This window comes from Podarcis muralis, chromosome 7 (genome assembly GCF_964188315.1).
Source record: "Podarcis muralis chromosome 7, rPodMur119.hap1.1, whole genome shotgun sequence".
NCBI lineage: Eukaryota > Metazoa > Chordata > Lepidosauria > Squamata > Lacertidae > Podarcis > Podarcis muralis.
The window spans coordinates 31344303-31365769 of NC_135661.1; the positions used below are offsets into that span (position 1 = coordinate 31344303).

General features: G+C 47.4%; 1 protein-coding gene and 2 long non-coding RNA genes across 4 annotated transcripts in view; 1 reads left to right on the forward strand and 2 right to left on the reverse strand.

The window, feature by feature from the left end:
* Positions 1–206: 206 nt before the first annotated feature.
* LOC114602285 (uncharacterized) lies at positions 207–19713 on the reverse strand. The gene is made up of 4 exons (XR_013393611.1): positions 19552–19713; positions 6312–6548; positions 3151–3231; positions 207–1481 (listed from the first exon to the last, which is right to left on the reverse strand). It is a non-coding gene; the product is annotated as an uncharacterized LOC114602285 (long non-coding RNA).
* On the reverse strand, positions 10223–16841 carry LOC144328400 (uncharacterized). Its single transcript, XR_013393612.1, has 2 exons — positions 16667–16841; positions 10223–11274 (listed from the first exon to the last, which is right to left on the reverse strand). It is a non-coding gene; the product is annotated as an uncharacterized LOC144328400 (long non-coding RNA).
* A 1065-nt stretch (positions 19714–20778) lies between the features above and the next one.
* Positions 20779–21467, forward strand: part of TSHZ3 (teashirt zinc finger homeobox 3) — a 110878-nt gene continuing 110189 nt past the window's right edge. Inside the window, exon 1 of one of the 2 annotated variants that reach the window (XM_028740297.2) lies at positions 20779–20901. In XM_028740297.2, coding sequence (XP_028596130.2) covers positions 20862–20901 — 40 coding nt within the window. In that variant the 5' untranslated portion in view covers positions 20779–20861. Of the gene's footprint in view, positions 20956–21467 lie in introns of both variants that reach the window. The other variant, XM_077931493.1, reaches the window with a different exon arrangement.

Here is a 21467-nt window from a genome sequence, read left to right on the forward strand (position 1 = left end):
AATCTTTTAAAGGCAGCTTACTTTTCAATTGCCGTCCTCACTGTATACTACACACCCGACAGAACTGGCAACATGGTTACAAGAAGGGAAGCAAATAATTTGCAAAGTTGCCACAAAATGTTCTCTGTAAGAAAAATCTGAGGCTAATTTAGGATGTCTTACTCAGGCAAAAAAACAACAATAACAACAAACAACAATCAGCTGTGGAAGTTGAATAGTACATTAAAAGTTTATTGACATTCGTTTGTATTCCCATACATTTAGATCTTCTGCCTTTAATTGCTGCAGAAGTCAATCAGATTCACATTTGGTCATCTTTGGGGGCAGTGAATGAGCAAGAAGGGGTTTCATTGACTATTTTTTTTTATTAAAAAATTAAAATATGATGGTAGAATTCTGGTTGTGTGTTTTTAAGGCTTGGCTAACACCTTGGAATTGTGGTTTTGTAGCCACTTAAAAGCAGGAGTGTGCTGCTGTAATCTGAGGCCCCATCTGCATCATTGATTTAAACCACTATGAGACCACTTTAAAGCAGAGGTTTTCAACCTTTTTGAGTCCATGGCTTCCCTAACCAACTACATTCTTTCTGAGGCACCTCTGTGGGGCTCAGGAGCCCAGTTATGTCGCCCCTTGCCTGCAGAGCTGGCAGCATCTCACCGCTTTTTGAACACCCTCCCTACAGCACCCCTGGCCATCATTCAAGGCACCCCAGGGTGCCACAGCACACTGGTTGAAAACCACTGATTTAAACAGTTATGGCTTCCCTCGGAGAATGCTGGGAAAGGTAGTTTATTAAGGGTAGTTTGTTCAGGGTGCTGAGAGTTGTTAGAAGACCCCTATTCCCCTCACAGAGCAACAGTTCCCAGAACAGATTAACCATCAATCCGTCTTCCCAGAAGACTCTGGGAGTCATCGCTCTGGGAGGAGAAGACAGGCCTCCTAACAACTGTCAGCACCCTGAACAAACTACAGCTCCCAGAATATTTGGGGGGAAGCCATGTCTGTTTAAAGGGGACTCATTGTGCTTTAACCAATGTCCCCACTGTGGAAAGATGTGTGGATCCAGAATTGGCCTCTACAGTCACTTACTGACTCATTGTTAAAACCGTCTTTATGGAAGACAATCTTACTCGCCAAAGAAGAATTAGAAGAAGACATGTATAGTGCAGATGAGGCCTAAGATTCCAAGCAGTGCTGCCATTTTTTTCACCTTCTGCTTCCATTCTAAAGGCAGCAGGGATCTGAGGAGAATCCCAACAGTGGGGAGAAGAAGAGGAGAAAGGTTTTGAGATGGTGCAAGGAGGAAGGAAGGCCTTCTGTGGGGATGGCCCCAAACCAATAGGACTGCAAAATTGATTTCCCTTCCGAATCTGGATTTTCCCAGGCCAGCAGTTTTTGAAGACTGCCTCATCTTCGCTCTCAGCTCCTGGATGCCCTCTCTCCTCTCTCTAACATATTTCCAGGACACGTCTCACCTTGCCCTGAGGGGAGAACACAGCAACGATTCAGTGAAATTATCTCAAATGAGGGGATATTTTCCCCCTCGTTCTCTCTCCTGTGGGCTTTCTGTGGAAAAAGAGCATTTAGCTTGTTAACGACCATTAATATGTACCATCATATATTAGGGGGAGTTAATACGCAAAGGAGAAGACTCAACCTTTCAGTTCATTAAATAAAACAAATTTTCAAAACCGTCTATTTACGATAGTTGGGGAACTGTGAGGAAGAGCTGAAGGCAGCAGCGCCTGCTTCGCCAATTTGAAGACAAGATGGGAAATCCTTAGAGGAGAAACATTTGCATGTTTGGAAGATGCACATTTTGGACACAGATACATCCAGGATGCCACTGATCCTTTCAAGGAACCACTTTCAAAATATATTTTCCTTTTATAAGATATCCCCCTTTTAAAATCCCACCCGGGACCTTCTTATAAATGAGGAACTACATCTCCTGGGATTGGACCAAGCTGGAAAAGTATGTTATTAAAAAAAAAATAAATACATAGCAGAATGCAGAGCAATATAATTAGCCCATTTCTTTTATTTTTTTGTTATCTTTTAAAAATGTATAGCCAAATTTTAATTAAGCATATTCTCTGGATGTTTGAACTGTGCAAGAATAAGGAAAGATAGTCTTGCTGTATTTCCAAGGGATTAATTGTATCAATTTAAGTCTCCTTTTCTGATCTCTCTTATTGCAGCTGCTTGTCTTCCAGAAGTATCCACGACACCTTGTGTGAGATGCAGAGTGGTGTGTGTGTGTGTGTGTGTGTGTGTGTGTACATCTGTATCTGGGATCAAAATCCACAGCTTCAAGGTGCATTCTTATCATTACAGGAAAGAATTTACACAGGCAATTGCAAAATTCTGTTTGATGCTAATCTTTGTGCATGGAAATCAGTATAGGCCTTCCATCCCAAAAGCCCCTGATCCATTACATTATTAGCATCATCGTGGTTCCTATTTGTTAAGCTTTCATTTGGAATGCATAAGGAAATGAATGTATATCTATATATATCCTACTTGCAAAGTAACATCTCCTTGCTGCTTCAGTTCAATATCTCTGCAACAATGGGGCAGGTGCAAATAAACATGATTCCAAGACAGCTCTCATTGACCTGCCCAGTTCCCGAACTTTACAAAAAGAAAACATTTTGATTAGGTCACCATTTTAAAAAGCCATATAATAAAGGCCTTCTATAGCATGTCAACCCAGAAAGCATTTAAAACAAAAAACCCAGTCCAGCTTTTCTTGACCTAGTTCTCACTACGGCAATAAGCCTGTGTCTGGGTTGTACCATTTGAGACTGCAGACAGGGACAGACATGTTGCTTGCTCCTAAGATTCTCTCCATATAGAGAAAAAATGGTGGAAGAGAGAAGGCTAGACTATAACCCTTCTTCCTGAGATCCAGTTTTCTAAGTGCATAGATATTATTATTATTATTATTATTATTATTATTATTATTATTATTATTACCAGCCATCTTTTTCCCTGACAAGGACTCAAGGCAGGTTACAGCTAAAATAGAAACAGCTAAAAACATAGGGCACATGGGGGAAGCAAGAATTTTAAAACTAACAACAACAACAACAACAACAACAACAACAACAACAACAACAGTAACACACACAAGGTTCCAGTACTCACCATGAATGCCTCCCTTGTTCTCTTATAATGGCAATGGCACCCACCTGAGAGGTGCTGGAACTAAGTTCTGGTGAGTTCTGGCTGGAAAAAAAAAGCCCCACACACAAATATGATCTATTAAAACATGCAGATCATTACAGTAAAACATTGCAGTGCCAGCCCATTCCTTAGAAACAGTCAGTTTCCAAAAACCTATTGGAACAAGACAGTTTTTTATTGGGAAGATGGTGATAATCAATCTTATGTATCAAATTTATGGAAAATCTTTAAATAAACTGTTGTTGTTTTTAAAAAAGGAACAAGAAAGTCTCCATCTACTAACAGAAGGAGAACAAGGGTTGGGGGGAGTCTTGATCTTTCTAAGAAGGGAATTCCAAAGCCTGGGAGCAACCACTGAGAAGGCTCTCTACCAAGTCTGCCTGTGAGGGTAACAGGATCAAGAAAAGGGCTTCCCCCCTAAGCTCTCAGAGCCTGGGCAGCTTCATGTGAGGGAATATAGTTCTTCAGGTGCTGGGTCTTTCCGATTTTTAATGGAGGCGCATCCAGTCCTGTCAGCTCCCACTAGCCAACTGGAGCATCACCACCAATATTTTTGCAGACAAACACAGAGGTGTGTTTGTAACCTACGTCTTGTAGCTAAAGAGGAGTGCTTGATCTCTCCTACACTCACACACTGGACCCTTGTTTCTTGCAAGGTTCTCTGCCAGCCCTCCCTGGAGAAGCTTCTGGGCATTGAAGAAGAAGAAGAGTTTGGATTTGATATCCCGCCTTTCACTCCCTTTAAGGAGTCTCAAAGCGGCTAACATTCTCCTTTCCCTTCCTCCCCCACAACAAACACTCTGTGAGGTGAGTGGGGCTGAGAGACTTCAAAGAAGCGTGACTGGCCCAAGGTCACCCAGCAGCTGCATGTGGAGGAGCGGAGACGCGAACCCGGTTCCCCAGATTACGAGACTACCGCTCTTAACCACTACACCATGCTGGCCTGGGACCTTCTGCCTACAAAGCAGGTGTCCAGCCACTGAGCTACAGTCCTTTCCTATCTTACCACTTTACCCGGACCTTTAAGGAGTGACATATTGCATAAGTGGCCCAGAACCCAATGACTTCCCTGCAATCACCTTTGAAAAAATAATGTGACGCCCTTCCGCATGCAAACTTCTGTTCCCACAGGGCTGGCTCAAGAAAGTTTGGGAGATGGCGCCCCCCCAAACCATTTCAAGGAATACCAACTAAGCCAGTGTGGTATAGTGGTTACAGTGTTGGACAAGGACCAGGAGACCAGTGTTCGAATCCCCACTTGGCCATGAAGCTCACTGGGTGTGACGTTGGGCCAGTCACTGCCTCTCAGCCTAACCTACCTCACAGGGTTGTTGTTGTTGTGGGAATGTTCAGGGATGCAGGAGAGGATATCTTGTTTGATTATAGCCTTTCCAACTTGTGTAAACAAGTTCACGATTTAGCAGAGTAACATTCCCCTTTTTTAAACTCACAGCGGATGCGTTTGCTCAGGCTCTCTAAAGCCTCTATAATATCTGTTCTGGTATTTTCCCCTTATTCCCTCATAAAAGATAAGACACAACAGTCTTCTATAAAAGTATAAAAAAGAGTTTGCTCACATTCTTATTCACAATCAGATCCCAGAAGGCAGACTTAGCTTAGAAAAGTAACATACACCTGGAAACTATCTCATAAGGAGACAGTCCCTTTGTCCTCTCTTGGCTGGAGGCCAAGAGAGCATCTTTGGCTAAACAGATGTTGCTTCTTTGATGCATGTAGTCAGAGAGAGAGAGATGGCTGCCCTGCCCTGTGCTTTTGTCATTACCTGCACAGGTGAGGCCACACCGACCTCTAGTCACATGCAGAGGAAGTTTGTCCTAGTCTAGAAGGAAAGAGGAAGTTTAGCTGCTGGCTGGACAAACATCCCTCCCCATGTGTAAACATGTTCACTCTAGGAATGTTGTACTTGACTGCTCCTGTGTTTCATATCCCACAGTTGTGGGGGCTGAATGATAAGGGGTGAACCATGTATGTCACCTTGAGCTCCTTGGAGAAAATGGTCGATGGTAAAATGTATTTATCTCTTACATCTATTTCAGCAGTGGCAGCAGGCAACATGGCCCACTCAGCTCTGTCCCTCAGCCTTTTGTTGTTCCTCCCTGACCCCTAGCATCGGCTACCTGAGGTAGATTTTTGTGACTCAAGATAGGGTCATCACTGCACTGGAACCCTAATCCTATCCTGACTGGCAGCAGAATTCCTGGATTTCAGGCAAGGTCCTCTCCTAGTTGAACCTGGGGCCTTCTGCCTGCAAAGTGTATGCTCTGCCAGTGAGCTTCAGGGCTTCAGTTTCCCACTGAGAGATTTACCCTTTAGAACCCTAAGGAGGGAGCAAAACCCAGAAAAATGACAGCTCACAGTTTCAAAATTGAGCAAGACATCCGCCAAAAGGCAAAAAATGAAAATTTAAAAAGCAAGGAACGGTGACTTATCAGGGACAATTGGAGCACAGAACCCAGTCCCAGATTTACCACCCACTGAGAAGTAAACCTAAATGAAAGCACCTGGATCAGGGCTTGATTTGACAATTGTGGGGTGGGGGGGGGTGTAAGGGAGGGTGCAGAGACAGCTCCTGTAGAAATTAAAAAGCAAAGCAAAAGCCCAGAGTGAGGCCGAAACTCCGTAGCTATTGGAACAATTACAGAGCACACGCATCCCTTCTGAACAAATCGACCTTTTCCTTTTCATCAAGTTGCAAAACACTAAAGGTTAAGGAATGTTTGAAAGGAAGCTAATGCTTTTTAAAATGGGGAGGGGGGGTAGATTTATTCAAGACTCAAGCAAACTTTGCGAGGAACCATAAGGCACTAAACACATAAATTCCCCGATTCCAATAAAAAGAAAAGAAGGTGAATATGAACAGGCACATGCAATCTGTACATGCAATGTTTTTGTTTTTTTTTTATTGGAAGGATGAATGAATGTTATGAATGAGTGTTGCTTCCAGGACGACATGAAGTTTGAAAAGAATAAATAGCCAACGAGAGGCACCTGCCCCAATGCTGGTTAATTGCAATTTTTAAGCCACATTTCTTTGTCTCTAGTGTACGGGGATGACATGAGTACAAGGAGAGCAGATCAATGATGGTGTCAGATTTTCTTACTTTCCACGTTGCGTTTGACCTGGATGGCACGAACGGTAGTCACAACTAACGGGGAAAATGAAACCGCCTGTCCTGCTTTTATCACCCTAATGAGCACAAACAAAAATATGTAGAGAAACGCTTTCCCCAAAGTTCTCGAGGTTACTGCTCCAATCCTTCAGCTGTCCCTGAGCGAGCAGGGACAAATGTCAATTGGTACACCACGCAAAGGATTTGTGGGACAATTCAATCTTTACCCTAAAAAAAGAAAGAAAGAAAAGAAATTGTGTGCAATAACAACAGCTGCAACAATAATAGCCTTAGTGACAATCATTGGAAATTAAAGAGAGAATAGGAACAGAAGACATAAAACTACAGCATCTTAAAGACTTAACCATTAATGAACTCTGTTTTGTGGCTTTTGTAGGTTGGAGTCCACATCATTGAATGGAAGTCTGCAAAAGCTTCTGCAAACATGGAATCTTGTCAGTCTTTAAGGCGACCCAAGACCATTTTGCATTGGATAGGGATGGAGGAGAATTTCAATTCACATCGCATTTAAAGGTGGGTCTAACTTATCCACACTTTTTGAAACAATATAAGACAATATAAGAAACATAGCAGGCCTTCAAAATTTGCACTGCTCTGGATTTTGCAACGCAATTCTCTGATCAAGTAATGTGCTAAGAAATGTGTATAGGTGGAAACAACATACAGGAAAAATTAAAGGTAATTGCTTTGCAAAAATGTGCATATTAGGCAAAAATGCACGAGGACGCACTAGTGAATCTTCATGAGCAAAAACAAACAAACTTCAAATGGATGTAGAAGTGTGGATAATTGAATTTAAGATTGGGAAAATGACAAAGAGGGAGAAACAGAAATTGACAGATTTGCCCATCCCTAGTGCCTGATGGAACAAATACAGCTGCTCTTCTGGAATAAGGACATAATCCCAGTCTGACAAAAGGTCCATTTCATCCAGAATCCTATTTTAACAAGTGGGCTCCAGACACTTCTGGAAACCCATGATCAAGGAGCTTGAGTTTAGTGTTCTTGCAAACTATTCCATCTAAACATGATCAGCTTCCTTCTAAACCTACTGTGAACAGTCATTGCCCTCAACCAGAGCCAGTGTGGTATTGTACAGAAGATGCTGAACCAGGAGGGCCTGGTTCAAATGTCCCATCCTACAGCTCCATAAGTGACCATAGGCAAAGCAGTATTTCTCAGCTAACAATTCTACCATCTCATTCTGTGGCACATGTAGCATTGGTGTTCTTCAAAATGTGTCTTCGTCCCGCCCCCCTCATGTATGGTCAGGGCAGGTCCAACACATTTTGCTGCCTGAGGCAGAATGCTAACACCTCTCCCTCCTCCAATTCAAGGTGTGTAGTACTTGAGGAGGGCCAAGTTAAAATCCCACAATCACCTCTTATTGTTGTATTGTCACTTACGCTAACAAAGATACCTTTGCTGTCCCTTCTTGACATCCAAAACAAGCTGTCTGAGGAACTCACTACACTCTGCCTAATGGTAGGGGCAGCTGTGTCTAGAATGTCACTCTGCCTTGGTGCAGCCTCCTCCCTGTTCCAGAGTGGGGCAGGCCTGTATGGATTAAAATTGAATACTGGACACACATGCCCAATTCCAGGTGCCACCTTCAAAACGTTTACCTAAAATTACAGTTGAATTGGATTAATAAATGAATGCAAGATACTAGAGCTTAAACGGGGCTCTGGAGATGGTGCAATCAAACTTCTCGAGATGTCAGCGCAGCACTTAGCAGTATTTAACAGTTGCATAATATATGGAAATTCACTTCTGCGTTCCCATGCTGGGAGATATTTCATCTGCTGACATTCTGATTGCATCATGCAGCTATACAAAGCAGAAGAGCCCTGCCAGAGGGAAAAAGTTGGCAACCTTAGTCTCAGCTTTTCCATGGCTTGACCCCTGCACTTGAAACTGTAGCTTTGTTAAAGGGTCAGAAAAGTCCTTGTCATCCCCCTTCATTGCACTGCAACGGCAGCTATTTAACCAGCTTACACACACCCTAAACTGTGTTAAATCCAGATACTCAGAAAATCCTGGGAAGCGAATAATTTCTGTTTCTCTTCCCTAAAATCCTGTTTGCTAAAAACCCATTCGGTAGATGAGAGGATATTTTTTTCATTGTGAATAAGTGCTCAGGTTCATTCAGTCATTCCTGTTAACTGCCAAACGCGCCCCCTTTCTCCAGCATATAGGATTTCTATGAAAGCATGATTTAATTTGCAGTTAATTAACTCATCAAATCATCATTCTGATTAATCAATTAATGCTTTCAGACCCAACCGAGACATTTGTAATTTCTTACAAATAAAGTGGGCCCTTTTTTAAATTCATATGGCATGGTGATCAGCCGAAGTGAATGACAGGCAGTGTAAGTGATGCTTTGGACTAAAGTACATGGGATGCTCCTTCAATTAAAGTTTGAAAGCACTAATAGCCATTGATTTGATTCATTCATTAACTACAGATTAAAATGTTGAGTTTACAATCAGAACTCATCCATTGTGGGGAAAGGGTGAGCAATACGTTTAGGCATGAAGCATTGGGGACAAGAGCCTTGGAAGGGTTGCCGTAATGCTGGAATGTCTCTAAGCATGTACAAAGTGTTTTTCCATCATTGGTGAGCCTGAAAATAGGGCTCTGGTTTGTTTGTTTTTCAAAATGTTGAAGTATTCCGCACAGTGGGGAATCTGTGGCAAACAGACTTGGTATGGGGGGGGGGCGTTGGGGCAGTCATTGTGATGCCCTCTAGATGCTGTTGGACTACAACTCCCATGAGCCACAGCTCGGACAATGGTCAGGGATGATAGGACTTTTAGTTTAACAGCAACTGGCAGGCAACACATTTGCTACCCCTGGCAAGGTGTCAACAGAAATTCAACTACACTCTTTAGCCACAGACAATTGAGGGACAAACGAAATGGGTGTGTACAGCACAGGCAGAGATGCCTCTAGAATAACTCTCTTAATGATGATGTGCATCTAAGCAGCAGCAGCACCCCGCCCCAAATGGTAAAATGGTTTAGCTCCAGGCACCTCTTCATGATCAGAAATAAGCATTCCTGGGAGAAGGAACCATAGCACAGAGGGGTGGGATTGAGCGCGCTCGCTTCTCCTGCAAAAGTTTCCAGGTTGATGCTTGAGCATCAGCAGTTGCAAAGGGGCCAAGGGATCCCAAATACTTGCTGCGGCTCTTGGTCGCAGACAAGCCCCGCGCAAAAACGAGTTTGCAAAAAAGACGAGCTGGTGCCTTCGCAGCGCGCGTAAACTTGGTTGCAGGGTCGCAGGAAACCCCTCAACTTTAAGAGCTGTGAAAGGCAAGAGTTTAAACGAGCGTCACTCTCCCTCACAACTCTGCAGGGCAAACTTGCTCCGGTGCCCTCCCTCTCCTTTCTTTTCAGGACGGATAAAAGAAAGTCCTTCCTCTGCGCAGCGGTGCGTTGTTGAACTACGGAACTCGCGCCCGCAGGAGGCAGCGATGATGGCCACCAAATTGGATGGCTTCAAAAGTGGATTGGACAAATTCGTGGAAGGGGATAAGGCTATCAGTAGCCGCCAGCCACTAAGGTCATGCTCTGCTTCCACAGTTGGAGGCAGCAATGCTCCTGAATACCAGTTGCTGGGAATCACTGGGCTCTTGGGCTCGGGTCTTGCTTGCGGGTTTCCAACAGGCATCTAGGTGGCCACTGTGAGAACAAGATGCTGGACTAGATGGGCCACTGGCCTGATCCTGCAGGCTTTTTCGATGTTCTTTTCTCCCTTACATCAGGTCACCCCCGCCCACCTCCACCTCTTCTCCTTAAGGGATAGTTATCATGACAGTTAACATCCAGGAGAGTCGTCTTAATCCTCCCATCAATGAAAAGCAAAACAAGTAATCGAGCAACAAAAGATGTTTTTAATCGTTGACAGCCCCACTTTTTGCTAAGGAACCCCCGGAGACCCTGCTGGAAGGGCAGGCGCAGTTAGGGACGCGCCCCACCACCAACGCGTGCCAAGGGAGGGGGGGGTCTCTTTCGAATCCACCGCCTGCTCTAACGGATGTCTGTCTTGGAATCCAGAAATGCCTTTGCTTTTTGTGTCCTAGACAAAAGAGAAACCCCCTTGTTTCTCTTGCGAAACCATCCCAGTGCCGAAGGAAGGGGGAAAGGGTCGTGGGGCCGGGAGAGGATTTGTCTTGCTGTAAATCACCCATCCTTGTCTGGGACTGCTAGCGCCTCCGCCCTGCTTAAGCACATGCGTAACTCTCACCAAAATAAGTGAGACTTATTCGTTTTAATGGATCGGTGCCAAAAAAAATTTTTAATTGTTTTACACAGAGGCGTTTGAAAACAGCACATTTTTTTTTTTTTAGAAGGAGTGAGTGGGTGGGTGTGTCAAAGACGGGGACATGAAGAAAATACGAATTCTTAGTCTCTCTCTTTCTCACACACCGTTTATGCGATGCAATCAAATGACTTGTGCTTTCTTTTTTAAGCGAATCAAGCTTTATTGAGTATATATTATAGATTTTTTTAAAAAATAAATAAATACATGGATGGATCTGGATATCCTGATCCAGGATCCCAAAAACGTTGCTCGTGGTACTTGCTACGCTTGCCCTTCTTTTTAAAAAAGCAAGCAAAAGGGAAAAAGAAAAAGAAAAGAGCAATCCCATTTATGCAAAGGCGTCCGCTAGCAAAAACTTCCTAAGGGTGTGTGAAATTGACTAATCTCTCATGGCTTAATATAAATAGCATTTGCTGTCGCCTCTGGTGGCGTTGCAGGATCCGTGTCTTTCCTCCTCCCTCCCGCTGCCCAGCGAGAGCGCACCGCGGCTCTGCCAGGCGTTAACTTATTTCTTCCCAAGCGATGGGCAATTGTCTTCTGCAGAGATTTCTCTTCGCTGCTTCTCTCTCCGGCGGGAGAACCATCTGCAGCTTCCAGATTTCTGCAAAAAAAAAAAAAAAAAAAAAAAAAAAAAACCACCCCTGAGCGCTCTCTCGGTTTGCGTTCAGGCTGGGAAGCGATCAACCCAGAACAGGACGTCCCAGTTACAAATGGAGGGAAGCGGGCGCAAACAAAATTTGTCTTTTTAAGGAACCAAAATTCCTGCAGTTCGATCCAGGTTGAATAACCTGGTCGGCTTTAGTGGATTTAAAAGAAAATATATATACCTTCAGCTGCAATTAAAACAAGCTAAAACAAGGTTTGCAGCAGGTGAGGTTTTGCAAACTCCCCACCTGGAAAATCTGCACTGCCCCAACCCCCAATTTGATGCCCTCAGTTAGGAAAGAGTTTGGAGACGGCCTCGGAAAGTGGTGCTTAAAAGCCATCTCTCCCCCCCCCCCTTCCTTCTTCCAGAAAGGGTGTGTTTGTGTGAGCGCGCGCGCGCATGTGTATGCCTATGTACAGGATCTTATGTGTGTGGCCTCAGCAGGATGAGAGCAGAAAACTTATCCAGGGAAGCTTATATATCCCCTTGGGACTCTTGGGAGGGCTGCGTGTCCGTGCGTGATGCTCTCTAGTTGTCCCTTACGGTCGTGGCGCAAAAGGGAATCGGGAAGGCGCAAGAGCCACTTTTCCACAACAGCCCCGCGCAGAGGGAGGTCAAGGCGCGGCGTTGCCGCCGCCCTTTCCTGGGCGCAAAAGTCCAGAGACCGGCTGGAGTGTGTGGCGCTCCTGAGCGCAGTTGGGGAGGTGTCGTGGGCAACTGGCGGATACCTGCCTTTGCTCTGCAAACCGTTTTCATTGGCCATCTGGGGCTCTTCTGACTTGGCCCCCATTGCACTGATTTACTGGGCGCTTTAGTTCAAGAAGGAGCGCCTCTGGCCAATTGTAGCCTCTGGCCAGTTTTAGCTTCTCCTGTGTGTGGTGTTTGTGTTAAGGCGCTTGGTGTTTCAAGTACACGCACGCACACACCTCGCAAGAGCTCCTTCCAGACAGCGACTGGGATGACAGGGAAAATAATCTGGAGAGGGTTGTGAGATGGGATCTGATACAAAGGAAAAACTGAGTTTCTTTTAAACATCGCTTCCTTTTTTTTTTTCCTTATGCGGGAATGGCAGTAATCCAGAGAGGGAAGGCAGGCACGGAATCCGAGCAACATTCCCAATTAAAATAAATAAATAAATGAGATACATAAAATCGAACTTTTCCTCTCCTTGCAGGACTTGCTGAGCCCGTTTGCAAAACCTAAAGGAGTTAAAACAACAACAATTATTTTGCAAAGACCAGCAGAAGGTGGGAAAGGGGGTTGTTAAAGAATTGCTCAGACTCTCCAGATCAATGGCTTGTGGGGGTCATTTCCGACGTGGAAGTCTTTTGAGACTTGCCCCGCCCCCCTACACCTCTCCACATGCTGATTGCAAACGGTTTTTAAAAGTTCCAAGCTCTGGATTTCTGGGCTGTTAAAAACCAAAACCCTAAAAACTGTCGGAGTTATAACCACCACCGCTTAAGAGGCTCGGCAGACAAAACATCTGGTTCGTTAGGGCAAAGTTGCTGGAAAAGAGAAAAGAAAACTTTGCTGCCGTGCAAATTCGCTTACCAAAACAATTTACATTCGAGAAAGGGTTCTTAGCCAAAATGAACAAACTTAGTTTCCTTTTTCTTTTTAATTTGTATCCGAGGGCTTTGGGAACCCGCAAGTAATTTCCAAAAGAAAATACGTTGTTATTGTTGCTGTTTCATAGCACTTGGGGCAATTTCCCCCAGAGCTCCGCCTCCCACATTTCAGGATTAATGATTACTTTTCCAACTATTTCCCCTCCCCACCAATATTTCCACCACCCTTCAAAAAAGGAGAAAAGAACTGAAGGATGTCATTGGGAAGGAGTGAAGGAGTTATGGGAGGGGGAGTATTTTTTCCCAAGCCTACAAAAACCTCAGACCCCTCATATTTATGTTCATTCATTTCTTCCTTCCTTACTGTTCGTCAAGGAGGGGAGGGGGGAACACACCCAATATTTTCTTTTCCTTCCCTTGGGAGAAATTAAAATTAAACTTGCAATTAAAATCGGGGGAGGGGGTGGAACTAGTTGTTGCTTCACCTTAGAACAAAAGAAAATGTTGGCACAGGAGGGGAAAAATTATTACCAAGTTGCTTGTTTTAATAGACAGGCAAGATATATTTATGCTACACACAGAGACACACACACACACGTCCCTGGACCTTGCCAATTTCATTCTGCCTTGCCTGTTTACACTTACACACACACACACACACACAATATATTAGGGAGAAGGGTTCACAGCCTCTTTAAGAATGAGTATCTGATTCTTAATACTACAAATACAAACTTTCTTGGGGAGATGATAGGAATCAGATCCCAGTCTGAAAAGGTCGGCCGCCGCCACGCACGCACACGATCATCCCCTTGCAGCCTTCTCAATAACAACACGACTACCTTTGCTCATGACGTTGTTCTGCAATGTATTTCTGCAAAGCTTTTCAGCCTCCAGACTCTCTCTCTCTCTCTCTCCACTCACAGGCCAGACCTGTCCTCTTTGCAGGATCAGATCCTCAAGTTCCCTTAAGCCCTTGGCAAATGTAGGGCTTTCCCCCCTCTTTTTACTCCCAGTTTTATTACTCGAGGCCTAAGCAACACTCCTACAAACAAAGTACGCAATACTTCTTGGGTGAACTTTTGATTCCTTCTTAATGACGTTCAACGCGAAACGACCGGGTTAGTGCAAAGATTTGGGGAGGTTAGGTGTTTAGCTGTTTGTGCTTCCAGCAAGAGAAAAGATGTAGGAACTAAGGCAGGTCCTCTACGAAGCTGGTCCCAGCCAGCAGCGGTGGCAAATCTGCGTCTGCGTAGCCATGCCCAGTTTGGTACCCACGCCTCAAATACCTAAGGATAGATCATCCTTGCCAGATTGTCTGCCGCTGAAAAAGGAGGCAATTTCTTTGGAAGATTTGATCTTTTCGAAAGCCAAGTCCTCCCTCTAATTCTGCTAAAATCATCAACCTTCCCAATGTAATTACGACCGTTTTAGGAATACTGGTAATCAAGCTTTCATTACAAATAAGTTTCTTTTATCTAAAAAAAAAAGGGGGGGGGGAGTGTATTTGAGAAGTGAACTTTCTTGTGACGTTACAACCCAGTAGAATATTTTCTGCTTTGTTTAATAAAACGACAACTTCTCATAGCAAAAAATGTCAAAAGTTCCTTTAAGAAAATATAAATAAATATAAATAGTTATAGATAGGTGTGTAAAGCCTAGCAGACGTGATTCCCTACGGGGGCAAGTCGCCCCCCCCGAAAGAAGAGGGGTCTTATCTGAAAACTGCCATGTTTAGCAGACTTCTTAGTTTCAGACCTGTGCAAAGGTGGCACCCCCCCATCTCTCTCCATCTGAGCTACCGAAGTTCTCTGAAATGCTATGCTCATTCCCCAATCCCGAAACGGCAACACCTTAATTAAAACAATTGCATTTTACGTTCTTAGTTCCTGATAAGAACCATCAAGAGAGTCTCCTCTTTTTGCAAAAATAAAAAATAACACCCCCCAAGAATAAGCCAAACTTCTCAGCCCAAATTCTCCAGCGCCTTCCATAAGACTTATTCCATATAGAGGTAAACTCTCCCAGGTTTGAGTCCCCGGAACAATTAAGACTAAGGAGGTGAATTATAAAGGGAATCCTCTTCCTCTCCTCCCATTTTACATTATAGCTCCCTGGTTTTACCAAAAGAAGAAGAAAAAAGCGAATATTGTTTCTGATACGTGGGGGAGGAAGATCAAGGTTTTCTCTCTTTTTTTCTCTTTACACCTAGCACCCTGGGGGGGGGGTGTATCCCCTCCCTGCAAATTCAATGCCATTTTGCAGGTATTTGACTAATTAAAAAGAAGCAGTTTCACTGGGCCTGCCTTGCTAAAATGCAGATCTTTCTAATTTAATAGCTGCAGGGAAAATGTGTGGGGGGGGGGGCTGCAAGGGCTAGACGACTTGTAGTGCCCCTCTCTTCCTGTCCAAACTCCTCTGCCTCTTTCCATCCATCCAATTCTGGACCACTGTTTAATAGGAAAGTGGTCCATGGCATCGTCAGGATGCAAGAAGAACAGGATTAGAGAATGAGGAGTAGATTGGTTGGGGGGGGGTCACAAGTTTGTGTTGGGTTCTTGTGGTCCTTCAGACACACCAGGGGTTCCTGATGCGACACTCAGCTCAGGGGGAAGTGAATCCAATGAAGAGCAGGATCCACACTATTTGTGGCGGGGGCGGGAGCGGGAGCGGGGAGCGAGGTCAGAAGGAGGTCCTTTCCCTCCCCACCCCCCGGTTTAAAATTCTGGCTTACTACGCATTTGCACGCAAAACCGCCTCCCTTCCTGGCCAATAAAACTGCTATTAGCTGGCCCTTCTTCTAATTCTAAAACATTGTGGCCTGGAAGAAAAGGGAAAGTTTTGCTTCGGTGCAAAAAGTTAAACCCCGCTCGGGTTGCAAAACAGGCCTCTATCTCTGTCCGGACCTCACGGCTTTCAGTTACATCTTGTCTAACCCAGATATCGCCTAGTGTACCCCCGCTCCTTTGGGGAAAAAACCCACCCACCCACCCACCCACACAGCCCTAATAACCACGAGCGATTCTCAGGCTGAGCAAAAACTCTCAATAATAACAGTCTCAATTGCGCGCGCGCCTTGCTTTGGACACCCGCGCATTCTCCGCTTTAGGATCGTGTGCAGCTCTCTGTAGCTGGTCACACAAACCCCGTGCGCTTTTACGCGGTTTGACAAGCATGCATTTTGGAAAGCTGCTCCATTTCTCCGGACTTTGTTGGGTCTCTGTCTCTCTGCTCTCCCCTCCGCCGCCGCTTCAAGACTTTGCGCTCACATTTGCTGCAAAGGCAAGCTGACCCCTTCTTCCCTGCTTAAGTTGCCCCGCGCGCGTGAGTTATTGGTGCGGAATCTCCCAGCCTCCCGTTCCGCCTGCCCGGCGCTTGCAGTTGCAACGCGCGCATCCCGGGTGACACTGATGGATGCGCCAATGGGGGAGATGGACAGATGTTGGGGCGGATCTAACGGCATGCAAAGCCAGAGAAGCAGAGGGAACTCGGAGAATCGGGATTGCGGGGAAATAAAATAGAAAACTCACTCATTCCTGGTACACACAACCCGCCACCAACCCACCAGCAAAGTCAGAGAGGAAATGTTTCTTCTTCTTCTATTATTATTATTATTATTATTATTATTATTATTATTATTATTATTATTAGGGGGTAGACTAAGGGTTTGCTAAGCAAGCCCTTATCGCCTCTCGCAGTGTCCAGATCCTGGATCCTGCAACAGCAAACCGACGCCAATGCAATGGAGCCCAGCGACCCTGGACAAGACAACTCACCCTCTTCTGCTCCTAGGCAAGAGAATTAACATTCTCCCACGCTGGCGGTGGCAATTTCCCGAGGACTGCAAAATACTTTTGCTCTCTCTCTGTTTGTGCATGTGTGTGTCTCATCCTAAGGGACCGTCTCTCTCACCCCTCCCTTTCTTAAAAAGAAGAAGAAGGAAACCATTCAACAGCAAACAGCAGCATATTTTTCCCTCCCCTGCTACTCTTCAATGCAAAAAAAGAAAAAAGAAGAAAAAGTACCTAATCCCTTCCCCCGCACAGCAAAACCCAACATCTGAAAACATCTGTACCGAGTGAGGGTCTTGGGAGGCATCCCAAAATCTTCAAAGACTAGGACAGACTGCAGTGTGTTTCTTAATATATTTTTTTATAAAAAAAACCTTACTGTGAAAAAGTGAGATCACTCTTTCCCCCCACTCAAAAAAGCAGGAGATTACACACAAATTGTTATCATCATCATCTTCTTCATCATCATTTTGTTTTTTTAAGAGAGGAAAATTCTTTGCTACTGATGTTTGCTGCGCTTAAGCAAAAGGATCTGGGTCTCCAGGCGCTTGCCCGGGCATTGCAGGGAGCTGTTATTAAATATCTCTCAGCCACACAAAGAAAAGAGAGCGGGGAGGAAGAGAGAGAGAGAGAGAGAAAGAGGGAGGGGGTGCAATTGGCAGTCGAGAAGGTGCTTGGCTCTACCTTCTGATCCATGTTCATAAAGCACTTGAAACGCAGTTAAGAGTCCATCCTCTCTTCTCTGGCTCCCCCTCTTCCCTCCTCCCTCCCTTCCATTCCCTCTGCCGTACCCTATTGCAAGCCAGGAACACCCAATCGAACGCGCAGCGCATCGATTCGCCAAGCGCTCTTTTGGCAAGGGATTTCTTTTTCTTTCTTTCTTTTTTTAAAAAACCCACCCTCCTAGATCTCTTTCCCCCACCAATGAACTTGGACTTGCAAGGCGGGGTGGGAGCGAGCGAGCGACTGAAAGAGCCTCTTTAAAAAAATAAAATAAAAAATTTAAGAAGTACGTGGTGTGATGTGTGGTGAAGAAGAAAACCTGGGAGGCTTGTTTCTTTTTGCAATGGACCAAGCTTAGCTGGTCTTTATTATTATTATTATTTTCTCCTCCCCTTCCCCGTACTGTTTGCAAAGATTTCCTGGGGGACCTTTGCAAAGATGAGGACAGAGACGTGAAGGAAGGCAGGAAGAGGAGGGGGGGCGGGAGGGGAGAGAGCTCCTAAAGTGGATCCCCTCTGCAGCAAGAAAGAGGATTGCAAGCCGGAAACCTTGGATATATGCTTGCAGGAGCCTGAAAAAGCACCCAGCAAGGAAGGCTGGTAAGTCAGGGAAGCAGCAATGCCAAGAGGGGGGCGTGAATCCCGGAGGGGCGCATGAATGCTCTGGGCCCCAGAGAGAGAAGCGATTGGAGGGGCGCTGCTGTTTCTTTCCTTTCCGTTTTAATGCTGGGTCCTGGGTGAAGCGTTTTGTTGTGGGGTAGGGGAGAGTTGCACGTGCAACCCAGCTCCTACTTATGCTTGTTCGGATGCAAGTACCACCGACTCCGGCGGAACTTCTTCCCAAGTCAATGTCTCTCTCCTCCCCACCCCCTCGAAAAACCCCTTCCTTTACGTTGGTGGACTCACGAATCCTAAGTCCCGGGACCCCTGATCAAAGCAGCAGGGTCAAGTTTCAAAGGGGCTTGCACCCCCTAACAAGGAGCTTGCACCTCTGTTGCTGGACTCCTGCTGTTGACCTGTGCTGCTATTATTATTATTATTATTATTATTATTATTACTTCCAGAGATTTTGGCATGCGGAACACAGTCCTCCAGCCTAGAAAAATACTTTGCCCCTTCTGTGCTCTCCCCCCCCCCGAATCCCCCGCCCTGGTGCTGCCACTGAATACTGAATGGGGGGGGGGAGAGTTTAGAGGCGCCTGGCGGTGGTTGAAAGGGAAGGGAGCAGGAAGCACCCCTGATAGCAGAGCTGGGCAAACCTTCTCCCTTCCTCTCCCGCTGGCCTCCCTTGACAGATCTGCTGTCAAGGCCTGGATGACCGGAGGGCGGCCGCGTTTCAGGAGGGGTGGGCAGGCGGGAGAGGCTGCCTGGAAGAACTCTGGCTCACCCCTTCCCAGCCAACACCCCCCCCCCCGCGCGCCTGCCAGCCACCCCCATCCGCATGCCTTCCACGCACTTCCCAGACTTTACTTTGCTGGAGGAATTCTCCTCCGAGCTGGAGAGGAAGGAAGACGATGGATTTCTTATTTCTCCCTTTTGGAGAAGAAGAGAAAGATCTCTAAGCCACGGGGTTTTTGTTTAAGGGGGATTATTTCGAAGGAGTTGTCTGAGAAGGGGAGGGATTGGGACCCCGGAGCAACATAGGGCGGAGAGGTCAAGAAATGGGAGCTTTCCAGGAGTCCCCCCTGGGGATGTTTGGAAGGGATCTGGACTTTGGGTGGGTGGTCTTTGAAGCTCACGAGATGGGCTTCGTCTCCAAGTTAATTGATCCAGGTGGGATAAGGGGAGACCCAAAGGATGCCTTGGAGAGGTTTAGACGGGGGCTGAGAGGGCGTTTAGGATATTGGGAGGGGGTATCCCCATCATTGTCTCGTTGGCCTAGATCTGAGATTCCCTCCAGACCTCAGGGGTTTGCAATAGGAGCGGGATCGGAGAGCCCAACCGAGGTGGGACCTCCAAACTCCTGTCGGGTGATGGGACGAGAAGTCTCAGGTATTTCTCCTGCTCCCAAAAAGAGCTCTGTCTGGGAGGGGGGGCACAGGGGGTCCTGCCAATGCTGTCCTGGGGGTTCCCTCTGGTTGTGGAGGTGGGTGGAAACCTAGGAGATGCAGCCCGAGCACAGTGTGTGCGTGGAAAGGTGAGTCTCACCTGTGGGACGGGACGAGGAGCCGCTCTTCCTCTCCTCCTCGGCCACTCCTGGGGGTTCAGGCTCCGGGCAGAGACTTCCATGGGATACCCAAAAGGTGGCTTTCAGAACTCTCACGCGTGGTGGCTGGGGCGAAGTGGGGGGGGGGGGAGAGGACAGAAGGACGGCCCACCAGTTGGGTAGGGGAAGAGGCATGCTCCTCCCCTGCTTTCCTTGGGCAGCTTGGCATCTGAGACAACCCCCTGCCCGCTCTGCTGCTGCAGACTGGGCACCCTCGAGATCACTCGCCCTAAGCTGATGGGCGCCGTCGAGGCTGCGGATTGAATTGAGCGGGGAGGGGACGGGTTGGAGGAGGAGGGATCCTCCCCCAGTCCCTCCTTGTCCCCTCCCCCTCCTCCCGGCTGCCATCTGGGGAGGGGGAATCCCCTCTCCTGCTGCCTCCCCCCTCCCCACTCCAGAGCGCTCTTCTTTCGCGCGTGGCCCCCGCTGCGTTGCTGGGCGGCTGCCGCGCGAGGCGCAAAGAGTTAAGGCGGCAGCGGCAGCTTCGGCGGCAACGGTGATGGGCGCCCCCCTCTCCCTCCCTCTCCCTCTCCCCGGCGACTAGTTGGAGTCACGCTGCGATCATCTCTTTTTCCCTTCAAGCTTTGCCTGTTGCCTCCGCCGAAGCCGAAGAAGCCGCCGCTCCCTCCGAGCGCCGCTCGCCGAGCCGTCGGAGCGCCGGGCTGGAGAACTGCAAGGCTGCGCGCGGCGCTTCCAAGAGCCGGCCGGCCGCTCCAGCAGGAACCCCGGAGGGCGCTTGATGCCGTGAGCTCCCCGAAGAAGACCGGAGGAGGAGGAGGAGAAGGAGGCGCCGCCGCTACCGTCGGGCCGGGCTGGGGGTGGCTCCCCTCGGAAGGACTCCCCCAGAGGGCGCCTCCACAGGGCTGGCCCCAGTCCTTGCGCTCCTTGCTGCGGGGCGATCTGTCAAAGTCCCCCCTCCTTCGCTCCTTCCCTCCCTCCTTCCCGCGAGCAGCAGGGCTGTCCTTTGCGCTCCCTTCTCCGGCTGCTGCTCCTGCCTCCGCCTCCTCTTTCTCCTCCTCCTCCTCCTCCTCTTGCACATCGTGCATGCCCAGCAGCGGCAGCAGAGGCGGCAGCAACAACAACAAAAAGCTCGCAGCGGCAGCGGCAGCCCAGCCTGGAGCGGCTCTCTCCTCCGACCCGGATCGAGGGAGGCTGAAGCAACTCTGCTGGCCCCCAGCCCCCAGCCGGCCACCTCCTCCGCCACCTCCTCGCCGCCTCCTCCGGGCGCTGCCAGCGGACGCTGCCTTGCAACATGCCGAGGAGGAAACAGCAAGCGCCCCGGCGCGCAGCAGGTACGAGCCAGGCGCTCCCCCCACATCCTCTCTTCCCAGAATCTGCCACTCCAGGTTAGATTCCGCCCTGCACCCCGCTCCTCTCTTGACCGCTGGTTAGCCAGGCTCTCTTTCGCTTCTTCTCTCTCCCACGATTTAGGAAGCAGGGTGGGGTTGTGGGGGTTGGTTGGTGGGAATAGCCACCCTCTCAGCGCCTTACTTTTGATTTTATTGGGGCTGAGACCCTTGGATTCCGGAGCTTTGGGGCACTTTCCTGAACTGTGCATCATCTGGGTGACTTGTACAAAGAGGGCCGTTGGGGTCCTCTTTGGCTTCCCCACCGCCTTCCTGGTTCCCTCTCCCAGTTTTTCACCCCAAATGTTATTTATTTATGGTTTCTTGTGCCAGAGGAGGTCGTTTGGCAGGCGGCACAGAGAGACGCTTAGGACCATGTGGATAAAATTCCTTCACCCAACTTTCTTTCTTTGCCTTTGGGGGTGACACCGAGAGAGGGGGGCACCACCACCAGGCACCCTCTTCTTTCTGAATGGGCACTTCCTTTGACACCCTCCACGCTATTGATTTCT